This window comes from Rattus rattus, chromosome 1 (assembly GCF_011064425.1).
Source record: "Rattus rattus isolate New Zealand chromosome 1, Rrattus_CSIRO_v1, whole genome shotgun sequence".
Classification (NCBI taxonomy): domain Eukaryota; kingdom Metazoa; phylum Chordata; class Mammalia; order Rodentia; family Muridae; genus Rattus; species Rattus rattus.
Genome location: NC_046154.1, coordinates 36,410,412 through 36,427,200, shown reverse-complemented (window position 1 = coordinate 36,427,200; position 16,789 = coordinate 36,410,412). Strand labels below are relative to the sequence as shown.

At 44.6% G+C, this 16,789-nt stretch overlaps 1 protein-coding gene and 1 pseudogene across 1 annotated transcript in view; one reads left to right on the top strand and one right to left on the bottom strand.

Moving 5' to 3' along the window:
• The window catches only part of Ctps1 (CTP synthase 1), a 29,006-nt gene extending 19,806 nt beyond the window's left edge, over positions 1-9,200 (bottom strand). Inside the window, exons 1-5 of the mRNA XM_032899018.1 lie at positions 9,040-9,200; positions 6,119-6,296; positions 4,263-4,433; positions 2,160-2,260; positions 1,410-1,526 (exon numbers count right to left, since the gene is read on the bottom strand). Coding sequence (XP_032754909.1) covers positions 1,410-1,526; positions 2,160-2,260; positions 4,263-4,433; positions 6,119-6,284 — 555 coding nt within the window. The 5' untranslated portion in view covers positions 6,285-6,296; positions 9,040-9,200. The remainder of the gene's footprint in view (positions 1-1,409; positions 1,527-2,159; positions 2,261-4,262; positions 4,434-6,118; positions 6,297-9,039) is intronic.
• A 6,027-nt stretch (positions 9,201-15,227) lies between these two features.
• On the top strand, positions 15,228-15,560 carry LOC116887075 (annotated as a pseudogene).
• Positions 15,561-16,789: the final 1,229 nt, after the last annotated feature.

Here is a 16,789-nt window from a genome sequence, read left to right as displayed (position 1 = left end):
GCTTTATGAACCATATGGCTTTTCATAAATACTCAACTCTGTTGTTTCAGGATAAAGCAGCCAAGATGACACGTTCACTAAGGAATATGGCTCTATTTCCATAGCCCAGCAGTAACCCTTGGCCCCCAGCCACAGCGTGACAACCTGCCTCAGGCTACATTTCCTTCTTCGTTTCTGTGTTGTGATTTTCAGGATGTGCTCTTATATATAACACATCTGGACCAGTGCGCTAATGTCTGTCTCTTCTGTCTGCCCTACTTCCTGGGAATCCCTTCACCCTCCCTCCTTCACACTTTCATCGTCATTTACCCAGTTCCTAACTTCGATCTCTGCCTGCTTATGTTCCTGTCCGCTATACAGCTCCTGCTGAGCACATGCAGACACTGGCTGCTGACTCTTATCTGAAAGCAAACCACGAGTTCCCTATAAGTGACAAGTTCCCAGGCTGGTGACTGGGGAACCTTAGGGTTAGTGTCTTCTCCTAGGCTACTCATACAGGAGTCTCAGATTTCCCATGGGGAGGGGCCCACCCTGGCTCTGAAGACTCTGAAACCCAGCAGGTAGAAGACCGCAAGGCATCTCAGTGACACGGCAGGTTTATGGTCAGCATCACTGTTCTCAACTGTCCACAGTGTCTGCTTGTCAGGAAACCCTCCCCAGGGCCATCTTACAGCAAGGGAGAAACACAGGTGCCTGACGGAACACACAAGCACGTAAATAGGTAGTTCACCTCTCCTAAGCAACAGGTAGTGATCCCTCATTCCTATCTGCTCCCAGAAGAGCCTGAAAGCCTCTCACTGCCCATCCCCAGCCTCTGGATAGTCCCCGGGAAAAGGACGACTTCTCAACATCCCCTGCTGCAAGGCTGCTCCTTCAGCAGCCTGGGAATTCCTTATTTTTATTACCACCACATCTTCTCCATGCTGTCTATCTTTTTTGAATCTCTGCCTTAAGAAATTATTTTACTTTGACAGATAGTAAAGACGAGTATACATGTTCAATCTACCATCTTTTTTTAAAAAAGATTTATTTATTTATTATATTTAAGTACACTGTAGCTGTCTTCAGATACACCAGAAGAGGGCATCGGATCTCTTTACAGATGGCTGTGAGCCACCATGTGGTTGCTGGGAATTGAACTCATGACCTCTGGAAGAGCAGTCGGGTGCTCTTAACCGCTGAGCCATCTCCCCAGCCCTCAAACTACCATCTTTAATTACTACTGTCCTGATTTATTTTTTAAATGTTTTCTATTTAATCTTTTAGCAGGTATGAGCATGTATGCCCTCCCCTGACCAACACACACACCAAATAAGTAAATATAAGAATGCGACTGTAATAAACTCACAGGGAGTTCCATCCAGCACCTCCAGTGTTGAAAGCTATTAGAGTCAAACTGCATGCCTTACCTGAGGAACCAGACTGACATGGATATTACAAAAGTTCTCCTTCTTGACCTTGAACTGGAACTGGCGGAAGGCCTCAATGAAGGGCATGCTTTCAATGTCTCCCACTGTGCCACCAAGCTGAAAGGACACAACACATCAGAAGTTAACACCAACTCTCTAGCATGTGCTATCTCAATTCAGACAGAACTCTAAGTTCAAAGCTAGCCTGGTCTACAGGGCTAGTTTAAGGACAGCCAAAGCTACACACAGAAACCCTGCCTCAAACCCAACCCCAAAAAAAGAAATGTTCCAGAAACTAAACTGTAATTCTTAGGTACCTTTAATTCACTTGAGAGCCACAAAGAATAGACAGACAGAATGAAACCTAGATGTGTCTCCTTAGTTAATTATAAATAACTTTTCTAGTAAAAACTACCAGTTATAGATAGCAAAACCGTTAGGACTTTTGAGCTCCAGTCCTGGAATGAACAGACAGTAGAATAGAAATAAAGCAGAGGAGGCTAACAGGGTCAGCTCTGCCAGAGGTAAGCAAAGGGCTGCCAACAGCAAGGGAGGGACAAAAATGTGTCCTGCCACTGCGAGGCAAGTGTTAGATTGTCCAGCACACACAGAAGGAAGCATGGGTGAAGACAGCAGTGCTGTGCACTGCATGGACACGAATGGACGGGTGGGATCTCACTGGTCATGGTTCTATTGGTGGCTAAGGACAGGATGACTGAATTAGTTCACAGAGACAAGAGTCATACAAACCTCAATAACACACACTTGAGGTTCTAAGCCATCTTCGTCTACAGGTATTAACGCCTGTCTCATCACCCACTCTTGAATTGCATCTGTGATGTGAGGGACAACTGAGAAAGAGAAAAGAAACCTGTGACTTGCACCAAACAAGTAGTAGGATCATAAAAATACTTAATGAAACCAAGAGTGGCTTCCTACTCTCTTTTCTCTGCTGCTTCTTCCCCCGACCCCCATGGTGACTTCCCTGTCCTCAGTCCTTGAGACTAGTGAATTCACCTGAGAGCAGCTTCCCAGTAAACCTGTCTTTAATACAGTCTTTTAAAAAATAAAATAAAAGAGGAGCGGGTGGCTCCCTAAGGACCTCAGAACACTTGCCCTATGCAGTCTACTCTTCTAGACACACATGGACACAAGGCCATGTGACCACCCTGACTACTCCAGCGGAGGCTGCACCCTCACACCTCACACCTGAGTGGGTTTCCAGGAGGAGGCAGTCTACCAGAACCCTATGCCATTTGTTTCCAGTTTACCAAAGAACAGACAATCCACTGCAAAAGACATAACAACACAGCAGAGTGTGAAAGGTATAACATCTAGAGTCAAATCTCAGGTCACCACTCACTAGAGGTGGCTCACTGACTTAAATAAAATATAAAAATAAAAGGTTCCACAGTTGTTGAACTCAAGAATGCAAGTCCCTAAAGTACAAAGGTGACTGTTTGGAATGGTCTGGGATTGAGCAGCATTATCTATGTCTCATTGAGCGGCCAAGTGATCTATAATCAGAACTCGCCGTTCCACATTTAAACTCTAGTGCTCAATGAAAGCACCCCAAGATCCACTGAGTGACTGCCCCACTGCTCCAGACTGTAGTGTCTCAGCCACAGCAGCCTCCCCTCTAGTCCCTGCCCCAACCTCCCAGTGGTCTGAGGCTGCGTGCCTGTGCCTCCTCCTTCACTCCTCTTGACTGGCTCCTACGCTCAAGCTCTCTCCTGGAGCCCCAAGCACCTGTCTGGAGTGGCTTTCCCAGTCATGTTTTCTGGCCCTTCTCTTTATTTCCCTCACACCTTCTATCAGACATCTCATGTAATTTGTTTTCTGCCTGTTCCATGGCCAACTAACATGAGGACAGTGACCTCGTTGATCTCTTAATCACATATACTGAGCTGGACCAGTAAGGATCTAACCACAACTGATCATTCAGTAAACATTTCTGATGATAAAGAGAAAAACAAGTACACCAGAACAACAAACTGTACATCTGACATAGCCTTAATTCACAACAGTCTCTTTCTATGTGTCAGAAAGGTGGAGCACCATACTGACACAGTCCTTTAATTATTAATAGCCCAAGTAGCAGAAGCCTTGGCCACCTCCATTTTACAGAAAAGGTGTTCATAGGGCTATTAAGTAATAGAGCTGAGCCCCAAATTAACAAATGATTAAGCCCTGATCTGGCAAGGGCAGCCCATGCCAGAACCAGGCTGAACCTCAGCTCTCAATGCAGCCAAGGCAAAAAAATCAAATGCAAATCTGTTCTTATAACTCAGTTTGGGCAATGGCCCAAACTGGCATACTGTCATTCCACTCTACCAATGGTGTCCCAATGCCACCTTTTCAAATGAGAATACTTTTCCCAAATGACTACTTACAGAAAATCTCAGAACAGTTCAACAGATGTCGGCGTGCTGGTGAAAGCTCAAGAGGGCCCCAAGAGCCCACTTCTCAGACTCCCCTAGCCCACATGACTGATGAAAACTCTGAAAACCAACACACGCAGCAGAAGCTCATTTCCTCCTCACTAACACAAGCCACTTGGCATTAGGCCCCAGTCAAGCTGCCTTCACTGCTCAGCATGGAAAGTAACAGCTCACTGGACTCCAACCAAACTGCCATGCTCGACAGACACCACCAATGCCATTACTACAACAGCTTCCTCAAATTATGTTTTGAATGAACAACCATACAATTCTGAATTTTCAACTGAAAGGATATTTTGGTAATAATGCCTTGACAAAATAGTAAAATCACATAAAAGTAAGATTTTGAACTGAAAAGAAATTAAATTCAAAAGGCTAATAATTTATGCCTTAAAGGTAAATTCAGTCTTACCCTGAACAGTTTTCCCTAAGTAATCTCCTTTGCGCTCCTTGTTAATGACGTACTGGTATATCTTCCCTGTGGTCAGGTTATTGTCCTTGGTGAGGCGGATATCAAGGAACCGCTCATAGTTTCCCAAGTCAAGGTCAACTTCTCCACCATCATCCAGCACAAAGACTTCTCCTGCAGTGAAGAGTGACCATGTTCAAGGAAATGAAAAGCACATTTGCCATGGCGCAATTTCAACCTTGAAATATAAACACTCAGAACAAAGTCTACATAACCTGATTACAAAAGGACATCATTTCTAAAAAGTTAAATGTCACAAAAAGAAAAATTACCAATTATTCTTCAAGAGAGTACTTTATACTTCCAGCCTGAACTCACCCTACATTGGGAACAGTTAAACAGCGTGAAACAGAGGGAAAGGCCTGCCACGAAGGCTGTGGGTGAAAGGACTTTATCATAACGTAGCATCCTGAGCAAAAGACATGCTCTAGCAGAAAATGTCCAAAGACAGGGGATGTTTCGAAAACCCCTAGGCATATGTGCAGAAAGAGGGTATTGAGTTTACAAGGCAGCCTGAGCTACCCTTTAGTTCTGAATAGTTATTCAACAGCCCAAGTTGCTCCGTCCTTTGTTTCACATTTATGCTTTATAACTTCCTGGTGGAAATGCTAGCTAGAATGATTCATCCCTACCACCAACATAGAACAAGCCAAAAACAGGGAAGGAAACAGTCTTCTATCATCACCCTTTTAGAAAAGGAACCCATCCTCTGCTCAAGAACTTTATATTAAAATCCCTCCAAAGGTGACATATACCTATACTATAGATAGATAGACAGACAGACAGACAGACAGCTATTGCTAGCATACACAAAGCCGTGGGTGGGTTCAATCCCCTAGAAGTGAGAGAACAGCAACAACAAAACCCCTTTAGTATATGGGTCTTCTGAAACTACTTATTATTACTAATGATAGTATATATCCTTACAGATTTTTACTTCAAAACCAGAAAACGAATTTATAGAATTCTAAAACTTGAAGGCATGGGAACTTAAAGAGTGCTATTGTTTTATGACAAGATCTTGCTATGTAGCCCAAGCTGGTCTTGAACTCACTATGTAGCCCAGGTTGGCCTTGAGATCACTGTAGTTAGTCCTGTCTCAGCTTCCTAATGCTAAGATTACTACTACAGGACTTGCCACCAGACTCAGCTTTAAGGTTTGTTCCAACACTGCTTCTCCAACTTTAAACAAAGAATGTTGGATATGCCATTCATTTACCACACTACAAATACGACGGAAAAAAAAAAAAAAGAATTCAATAACAAAGTAAAATGCTATCTTCCACTCTTCTTCATGGTTTCAAAAGATCCTCACGAGTTCTACTCAACTCCTGCAGGACTACAGAATCCCAAGCTTACCCAACCTTCAAGTCCAGTATCTACCTGTGCTATAGAATGGCACTCACTGTTTGAAAGACACTCATCATGATAGGACCAGAAACTAGTCTCTTACAGCGTCTACTCACCCATGTACTTTCTAAAGATTGGGGCCACAAAGCAGCATATTCTATCTTCTCAAATGTTTCATTTTTCAAGTGGAATGGTAATTTATTCAGCTGCTACCACCCCATCTCACCCCATATTTCATGGGTATTACAGAAACTCTTGGATTATCTATTAGGATAGCAGCTTCCTCTTAATCCAAGAGAGAAAAGGCATTCTGTTGCACTAAGGATCACTCTAGAAGGTAGGAAATGTAAGTTATACAAGATGTACACCTCATGCCCCAAACTAGCACATTCTCCCACAGACATAATTACTATTAAAATGAGAGCGAGAACAAAATGCAGTTTTCTTACCATGTTCATAAGGAGAGAATGTTCCTGCATCGATGTTAATATAGGGGTCAATTTTAATTGACGTTACATGTAAACCGCATGACTTGAGTATTGTGCCCACACTGCTGGCGATAACTCCTTTTCCAATTCCTGATATAACACCACCAGTAACTAGAATGTACTTCATTTTTCTTTTAACCTGGATGAAAAATTTACATATAATTACACACGTTTATATACATATATCTTACAAATAAAACTTTGTAGCTCATTCGAGATTGTGATTTTTATTCCCCACACAGGGTAAATACTGAGACACTTACATGGTATGGGAGGTGGGGCAACATAATCTTGAATGAGCATTCAAATTCTCCTTGAAAGAATGTTTTTGGCTAAACTCTAGTGTATCACTCTGAGAGAACAAAGCTCCTCTAAGTTCTGAAAGACTGGCCTACAGGAAAGAACTGTGGAGCATTTAAAGAAATCTACAAAACCTCCAGTTCCTTCAATTACATGTAGTTCTCATCTGTACTTTAATAAGTTGCTTCTTGGCAGCAATCTCTCCCAGGTATGCCCTACAGAGATGATACAGGCTGCAGGAAATGGAACTTGTGAAATAACCCAGTTGGAAGCATACACTGAACAGAGAAGATCACATTAAACCCAGAGAGTGATAACGTAGTGACAGGAAGTAAAAGAAGCATGTGAGACAAGCAGAATGGATGCAAGGCCAGCAGAGTTGAGTGTCAAATGAAAAGAGCATCAACAAGCAATGAGATAGTAGCTTCCAGCTTGGAAGGCCACCAATTGGTCAGCAAACCCAAATGTGACCAAAAAGAGAAAATGCAGCCACCAAGTAGCAATGTGCTTGCTTTAGCACGGAGAAGACACTTTCCTCCTCTAGAAACCCTCTGTGTAAAGCCAAATTAAAGCAAAAATAAGCTAAGGAACAAGAAAAGGGGAATTCAGCTGGATGCACTGACCAGCTACACTCCTCCCAGGAGCAAGAATGAACATACTTGGCAAGGAAATCTTAATGCCTGAAATGCCTTCCCCTCCAACAGTGAGGAATGTTATCCTGCTTCTTCTACCCTCTGCTGCAGTCGCTTCAAAAGTATATTTCTGCAAAATACAACTGGGTTTTCCAGAAAGAGTTTGACTGGGTGTGTACTGAGTGCCTGTAAAGAAAGGGGCACTTGGAAAAAGGAGGGTTTCCCCAAGTTCCAAGACACCCTCATCTACATACATATGGAGATCCTATGTCAAAGAGGGGAAGGTGACTTTATAGGCAGAAAAAAAAAAAAAATCAAAAGAAATGATGACTAATCTTTAACCAAGACCTTCAGGAGTGTTCAGTATGTTAATGCAGATTGTGACCCCCAAAAGGGTAGACAATACCCTTGAGAGATATACGGTCACCTCATAATCAAATGGTTCCTTACTAACGCATTTATCAAACTTGCCTATATTTTAGCTATGTCCTAACCTGGCATACCTTACGAAGACTACAGCCTAGACTCACTGAGTCAATTTCTGACGTTCCTACAGATTCCTCAGCCAACTCTTGAGTTCAGAACAGGTTGCCACCATAAGAATCACCTCATCTTGCCCCAACTTTATCTATCTCTCTATCTCTCTCTCTCTCTCTCTCTCTCTCTCTCTCTCTCTCTCTCTCTCTGATTCTGGCAGTCTCCCACGGTGACTGGCAAAAAAATATTCAAAAAGTCACAAAGAGCCAGTTGGAGAGGTCCCATCCCCTAACATTTACAGACCATCTATTATGGGAGAGCTACTCACAAGCTGGGGACACCATGTCAAATTTGGGTCCATACTTAAATAACTAGCAGTTCAGTACTGAAAAATAAATCAGTAGAGGGTTTGATGGAAGGAAACAGACAGACACGCCAAGACTATATATAATAGGGAAGTAAGAAAGCCCATCATTTAGAGCCAAGAGCAAGGAAACAGGGAGGGAGACTGAGGAAGGATCCAAGAGCACCTTTTGAAAACATGTCTTGTAATGGGCCCCAAAGGTTGATTGACTGAAATGACCTAAGAATCAGGCAAAGCATAAACAAGCAGGTGAACCCACAGGATGATGGAAGAAAAGAGGATGAGGGCAAAAGGATTGGCCAGGGGCCAATTCATGGGCAAAGTTGAATGTCCACGCAGCACTTTTTTCTGAAGATGACAAGACACGTTTTTCAGATACAGGCGCAATATAGATCAAGAGGCACCAGAGAAATTCACGAATGAAAAACTTGAAAGCTTTTGTTAAAAAAAACTGATGTCGGTGAAATCAGGCTCAGGATACACCGCCGATGTGCTAAGATCTAAATCTACCCCCAAAGCGCCTGATGCACGGGTTCGCACCGCCGTAAAAAGTGGTACGAGCACCACAGCAGCACCCCGAGTCACCCGGCTGCTGAGGATTTAAAGTCAGTGTGGATGTAAGGGTGCCACGCTGACGTAGTGAGCTCAAGAACGCCAGCATCTTCACTCTGGATTGGAAAGAGCGACAGCGGCCGGGCAGCCTGGGCCGTGAGGCCCAGCAAACCTACAAGCCCCCTCCTCCCGCGGGGAAGGGCCGAGAGGATCACTAGGCCGTCAGTCGGGCCCCATCACAGGCTGGGGCTCTGGGAGGACCCCCTCCGCGGCGGCACTCACCACGTCCGGCTGCCGGCGCCGCCCGACTCGGCCCCTCTCCTCAGCCGGGCCACGCGGCCGGCGCGCGGGAGCCGGCACCTCGCGTTCCGGGACTGCCCGCCCCACTCCCGTTAGAGATGCAGCCCATTGGGCAGAACGCTGGGCCAACTCTCCCCTGATTGGTGAGAAGAGGCGTTTATCGCCCTGGCGGCGTGGCCGTCCGCGCCGGGCTCTGTCGGCGCCTCAGGATCCTGCACCCCGGAGCCGTTCCTCCGGGATCCCTGAAATCAGCCTACCTGGGGCCGGCTTCAGAGTCTCGTGTCAGCCACAGCAAGGCCGACGCGCGCGCGGTGAGGCTCGCGGAGCCAGTGCTCAGCCGGGCCGCATGCGCCAGCCGTCTTTCTGAGAGGCGGGCTCTAGGCGGTGCGCACGCAGAGGGCGGGGACGGGCGGGCCCGGGGAAGGGTAGGGCTAGGGCGCGCATGCGCGGGACGCCTCGTAGCGGAATGTGGAGTGGTTGTTGCGGGTGCGACTCAGGAATTGCGTGTTCTATGGGCCTCCTGGCCTGAGGTATAGAGGCTGCTGGTGACTCACATGAAACCGGAACACTGAGGGCCTTCTCCTCGTCCCGCAATAGCCGATAGACACTCGCTTCCCGTTCGCCTTCCCTCAGGCTGCGTGCCAAACCATCTGATAGTCTCGACCTGTATAGCCTTCTCCCTGTGCCTGATCCTTCTAAAGCCTGGCCGCTGGGCTTCACCTCCTAGCCTGCAAGCTACCTTTGCACACAATGAGCCTTGATGGTGCCTGCATTAGAACAAAGGTCGCAAGACTAGCTCCATCCGGCACTAAATGTAGAGAGGCAAATTAGCCCACTTCTAACAATTAATCGGGATTTTCACAGATCCTTGGGACTTGGGGAGTTTAGTATCCAGTGGGTTGTGAACACATGTGTGGGATTGGGTCAGAAGCAGGAACCTTTACTGGCAAGGACTGAGAGGGGAAATAGGGATAGAAAATGAGGCAGAAGAAAAAGCCTGTGTGCACACTCCAAGTGAGGCCCAGAAAAGCCTAGCAGAGTGGACAGTGCAAGCTGGAGAGGTTGGAAGGCAGCCCAATGCATGCAGAGCATTGTAAGCAAAAGGTTTTCGGTTCCCCAGAGGAGAGGGGAAAGCTATAGAAACTTATAAGGTGATGATTTTGTCTTTTGAATAGTACTTAAATTCTTGTAATACCCTCCACCCCGCAAATACTACACAAAGGTTTCCATGGAAATTATCTTGTACCTTGAACATCCAGTGGGCTTGTTTGCTTCCTTAGGAGCAATTTCCAGCATTTTTTTTTCTGTCTTTTCTGGAAAGAGTTAAAGAGAAGGTATGCCCTCCATGACCACACTGGTTTTTCAGGAAAATGACTCAAGTGGAATTCCAAGAAACCAGTTAGGAGACCAGTTAGGAACTGCTCTCAGAGACTTCCGGATTCTTCCAAATCCCAAACAACAGCATGCTCTGAGTCTGCCAGCACAATCAAACTACTCTGTTCCAAGAAACTTCTGTAAGAAGCTTCTGTAAGAGGCTCACCCAACCACTCTTCTGGGGGACCCCTTCACTCCCTCACTCTCCCATATTGTGTCATTGATGGTCTCGATTTTCATTTCACCAAGAAAATGGAAGCCAACAAGAGAACTGTCTATCAGCCTGCTTTCACGTATGCAGGCTGCATTGTCTTTCATCCTGGTACTTCAGACAAGTGGTTGCAGTAAGAGGGCAGCCTCTCCCCACTGCTTCCGGCACCATACAAGCTTGTCGACTCTGGAATGTCCTCTCCCACATCACCAGTTTTCTCATACTATCCCAATGCAGAGTGTTACATGTTCTCCCGTGTTTGCCCAGGGCCCTCGTTAGGGTGTCTACATCCACCTCCCATTCCGTCACTTTTCAGCAAAACTCAAGGAAAAGCGTTGGCACCATCTCTGGGTTTTGTTTTCTGTCCCCCTCCTTGTATGAGTTCTAGTCAGCCATTGTCCATGCTCTTGCTAACTGAACTTTTGATGTGTTTTGGTAATGAGTCATAGTCGTTAAAGCCTGAACTATCTCCAGCCCGGTTCATGTTCTGTGATTCCACAGAAAACATTTTGGTCAAAAATCAAGTTCATGTTCCCAAACCTTTTCTCTGAACATAGGATGCAGATTCAAATCTCACGTCTGTTCTCAGGCCCCGAAGGAAGACAATATGTACTTGATGTGAATGCATTTGTGTGTGTACACGTACTTGGACTGTTTGTTTTCCTAACCTTAGATTTAATCTTCCTGTAAGCTTCTATGTACAGCCACAGTGTGTCCCAAAGCAGCCCCCTAAGCTGACATCTTCGGTAGCATCTTGTGCCCCAGCTTGTCATTCCCTCCCTGAAACGCTCTTCTTTTGGCTTCTAGGAAACCACATTCATTTTTTTCCTAATTGTATAGGCCTCTCCTTCTGCATCTGTCCAGATCCTTTGCTTGACCTGTAAATATTGTTCTGCCTCAGGTCTTATTTTAAAAATCTCCACTTAGAATCATCTTCTAAATCGTCACGTTTGAAATGACAACTCTGGGATTTATATCCCCGGCCTGAACTTGTTCTGAACCTCATGAGTAATCTCTCTCCTAGCACAGTCCTTAGTCAGCTGGGCATCTCGGCTCCCTGTGAGGCCTTTCATGATCAACAGCTCCTCAGAGAATGAGGTCAAGGCAAACTTTCTGTAAAGGGCAGGTAACCCATACTTGATACTACACAAACACCTGAGCTCTGTCTTCATAGCACAGAGGTAGAAACAGTTGCCACATCATGAAGTGAGTGTGGCTCGTCCCAAGACAACTGTGTTTCAACCAAGCTTTCTTTGCAGGAGTACAAATGGTACGAAGGCCAAAGCTTGCCAGTCCCTCAATCAAACATATCGCCTAGCTTCTTCCTTGCCCTGTGTTCTTCCCCTCGTTCTATCATGGGCTTTAGCCTAGAATAGGAAGCATTCTCCACCCATAGCCCCTTTTCACCCAAGAAGTAACCCTGGATATATAGGGATATATATCAAACACCTGCTGTAAGAGATCATGTTTAAAATAACTCTTTGGCATATAATATATTGAAGATGAAAGCGATTTGCATACTATGGAACTAGAGTTTATTTTACCTAAACCTCTGGGAAGATGGTTCAGTGAATAAAGTACTCTGCACAAGCGTGAGGGCCAACCTGAATTTGAATCCCAGCACCCACATGAAAAGGTTGGCAAGGCAGCTCACACCAACAGCCCCAGCACCGGGAGGCAGAAACAGGGCTTATTGACCAGACCAGCAAAAAGGCCAGCTTCAGATCCAGTGAGAGACCCTGTCTCAAAAATGAAGCTGGAGAAACACGAGGAAGACATTCTAATGTCATCCTCAGGCCTCTTAGCCTCAACAGGTCTCCATACAAATGAGTAAACACACACACACACACACACACACACACACACACACACACACACACACCTCTAAATCTTGGTTAAGTATGTGATACTACAGGACGTAGGGTATCTTCAAGGTTTTCTAGAGATGATGGGTCTTATAATCAGTGATGAGAAGACCAAATAAATGTGTAAAACTGAATGTAAAACGTCAGAACTATGCTTACAGCCATTTCAGAAGTTGCCGGAAGTTCTGTTCTAATCCGAAGCCAAAATTCATTTAGTGATTCTTTAAAAAAATTAAAATCAAGTCAGCAAGTTTTTAAGCAAACATTCTTTTCCTTTTTTTTTTTTTCCTTTTTTTTTTTTCGGAGCTGGGGACCGAACCCAGGGCCTTGCGCTCTACCACTGAGCTAAATCCCCAACCCCCTCCTTTCTTTTTTTTAAATACAAGGACAACCTTGAATGTCTGGACAACCTTCTACCTCCATTTATGAAATTCAAGGATTACAGACATGGACCACCAAGCTGTTTTTGCCTGCTACTGTGCACTGAACCAGGGCTTGCTGTAGAACAGACAAGCACTCTACCAACTATACCCACCAACCCAATGCAATTGAAATATATACAAATGTGATAGTTACTTGCAGAATGATGGCAGGAAAACAGTGAAAGTCTCTGTTTTCTGTCACTTAGCCACTAGGCTTCTATCCGAGCATGTCTATTCGATCACGTCTTCTGCAGTTTATAGCGTGCGACAGCTTTAAATCTGAACAGAGTTGTTTCAGGCAATGGTTGCTGGCTTTTATGAATAGTGCAATGTGAGTACACATGTTGCATGCCTAGAACATGTTGCATGGCCGTGGTAAAAAAATCACATGCTATACAGGTGAGCACAGCCAAAAGACATCTTGGATTCCTCACACATTTGCTTTCGAGTTCTTTTTGGTGGTTATGCATTCAGAAAGTTTACAAACGTTACACAAGTCTCAGCATTCGGTTACACAACTCCATCTTTGAGTCATGGTTTAAAGGAGCCGAGCCCTCCACACTTCAGTCATCCACCGACTCAAGAGCCCACCTCACCTCAGGTCATGTTCCCAGGGGACTCTAAGGTAGCACCCCTCCCACACACCCTCAGCTTACTGGATGCCGCCTGAGGTGTTTGTCACAGTAGGCTGACCTGGCCTATTTACTTGTCTGTCTCCTCTACTACAGATTGGAATCTCTTTGAGGTTACTTAACTTCTCTCTGCCTCCGTTTCTTGGCCAAGTTCACCTTTTAATAAACAGGATCTACCATCTTTCTCACTAGAACCCTCTAATGAAAACACCCCCATTATCACTATCTGATAGATGACGAAGAACAGGCGGCAGTGAATGCAAATGAGAACATTCCCATCACCTCTATCTTACAGATGAGAGGTTCTCAACCCGTGGATCTCAACCCCTTTGGATCAAGTGGCACTTTCACAGGGGTTACCTGAAAACACAGACGTTTGTATTACGATTCCTAACAATAGCAAAACTACATTTATAAAGTAGCAATGAAAGTAAGTGTGTGGCTGGGGTCACCACAACATAAATAACTGAATTAAAGGGTTGCAGCGTTAGGAAGGTTGAGAGTCACTGCTACAGTTGATGAAGACCAGACCACGCAGTGAATACAAATGGTTTCCCAAGCAAGCGTGAAGTTCCCTCCGAATCATCCTTCTGTGCCATGTCCCTCACTCTGCCCAACATGGAACCTTTCCCTGACTTTTATATCACTGTATCCTCAATCTCATAGATTACCTCTGAGAGAGATGGGGCAAGAGAGAGAAAGACAACTATTAACAAGTCTATTAACAAACGTGTCATCAGTTTTCATAGATTGACAATATTCTAAAAGTGTAGTTTACTTTTTTAAAGATTTACTTATTTACTTATTTATTTATTTATTATAAGTACACCATGGCTGTCTTCAGACACATCAGAAGAGCTCATCAGATCCCATTACAGATGGTTGTGAGCCACCATGTGGTTGCTGGGATTTGAACTCAGGACCTTTGGAAGAGCAGTCAGTGCTCTTAACCACCGAGCCATCTCTCCAGCCCTAGTTTACTTCTTTGAAAAAGCATACACATGACACAAATTTCAGGAGACCAAAAAGAAGGCCATGCCTGTGCCCCTGTTCCCAGTTTTTGCTCAGAGTCAACCACTATTCCCAGTTCCTTTTTTATCCATGAAAGGAATACTTTGTGCACGCATGTATAGCCTTTCTTATTGGCTGCATATTGTCATAATATGACTGTCAAACTAGGTCTCCTCAACTAAGTTCACTTTTTAATTATGTTTTTTAGTAAATTCATGATTCATAATCTTTGATCACAAAGAACTTAAAGTGTTCTGTATGTGTACATATGTGCATGCGTATATTTGTGGGTGCATGAGTGTGTATGTGTGTGTCTTTATAAAATATGAGAAAATTAAGTAGAAGCAATCATACGATGCTGGACAGTAAAAATTGTGACTTCATTAAGAATCAAACCATAGAAAAGGAAGCTTTGCAGCTTCTAGACTGACTCAGCAGGTCTTGTACACTGTAGCCTGTATAAACAACTTTGTGGGTTCTTCTTTTTCCCACCATTTACTCACCCCAGGAGAGAAAGAAGGATAGAAGGAGAGAGAGAGAGAGAGAGAGAGAGAGAGAGAGAGAGAGAGAGAGCTTAGAATCTAATTTCTTTCTTGTTTCTTTTTTAAGCACGACTACTAACAAACCACAGCCAAACCACCTGAATGACCAACGCCCCCCCCCAGCCTGCCTCTTGGGATACTAGCATTTATATACTCTCTGAAAAGTTGCCAGAATTCCAAACGTCATACAATCATAGAAACTATCTGCAGTTGGCAAAAGCACTCCTCTTCTAGAGCACGAGGCAAATCATAGTCAGCTGCTGCAGACAGTCTGAAGTAGCCCCACGCCCTACACCTTGAATTAAAACCAAAAGAAAACATATTCTTATAATATTTCTGTGTTTTTTAAGAACCCCTAAATCTAGAATTCTCACTATATCTACCTGGCATGAGGGTTCTGGGCCAGAACACCAGTGCCAAGGTTCTAGTGAGCCCTAAGAGCGATGAGATGAATAAGAAGATTCTGGACTTTGAACCCTAATGCCCATGCTGCAGACTGTGACCAAGAATAAGGGGTTCCTGGGAACCTATGAAGATTATGTTGTAGGCCTTCAGGTATTTGACAGGAAAGGGAATGATACTGTCATGGGACCTGAAGTCTGTCATATCCTTGGCACACTTTGTATAAGATAAAAGAAGTAAATGGAGATGAGTCCAGTATGAGAACTGCAGTGGATGTGTCCACCATGGCAAGCTTACCCAGATGGTGATGAATGGCTGAGAATGTTGCCACTATTCCAGACCCCGTGCCTTGCCCAGTGTGGCCCCAGAAATTTCCCAGGTTCCCCTTTCACAAAACCTTTCCCGTCTGGTCTCTTGACAGGTATTTGCCATTGGCATTCAATCAGTCCCCACAAAGGGTGGTAAGAATGCATGTGGATAAGAAAGACCGACAGTCGGGGTTGGGGATTTGGCTCAGTGGTAGAGCGCTTGCCTAGGAAGCGCAAGGCCCTGGGTTCGGTCCCCAGCTCCGAAAAAAAAAAAGAATTCAAAAAAAAAAAAAAAGAAAGAAAGACCGACAGTCAGACAGACAGATTCTATTGTGTAGCTCTGGCTGTCCTAGAACTTGCTGAGTAGATCAGCTTGGCCTCAAAATCAGAGACCTGCTTGCCTCTGCCTTCCAAAGAACTTCACTTTTTTAATGTCATTGCCTTCAAGATAAAATTACACACACACACACACACACACACACACACACACACACACACACACACACACCACTAGGGCTGGAGAGAAAATAGATCAGTTGGTAAAAAATGCTTGCCTTGCAAACATGAGGACCCAAGTTCAATCCCCAGAATACACGTAAAAACGCCCCATGTGGTGGCGATAATGGATGTGTAATCCCAGCACTGCAGAGACAGAGACAAAAAGACCCTGGACTCACTAGCCAGCCAGTCTATCTAACTGATGAACTCTAGGCCAAAGAGAAGCTGCTTTAGAGGACATGGACAGTGCTTCTGAGGAAGATACATGCTGTCTTCTGACCTCTGCATATGGGTTTAAAAGTTCTTTAATCTCTTAGAAGCATATCTTGTGCCTGAATTTCCTTGGTGCATTCAAGGCAAGTACTCTACCAACTGAGCTGTCTTTCAGTCTTAGAAACAGCATTCTGTCCACCATTCCCAGCACAGAGCTGGCCACATATCAGCCCCTTAATTATGAACTAAATTAAAGCTCTGAAATTAACCTCATGACTGCAAACTTCTCCATGGTCTGGCTTTTATCCATCTATCTGACCAAGACAAAGAAGCATTCTTGAAAGCAAACCAATGATTGTATTTCAGTTGGTTGGAAAACACCGCAAAAACCCATCTTTGCATCAGCTCAGGTCAGAAATTGGAGGGTCATGGATCAATGTGTTGATATGCTCTATGCTCTGGGTACCCACACTACACACCCAGCGTTCTCCCAGCTGCCTCAGCATCTAATGAGCTAACCTAATGACAT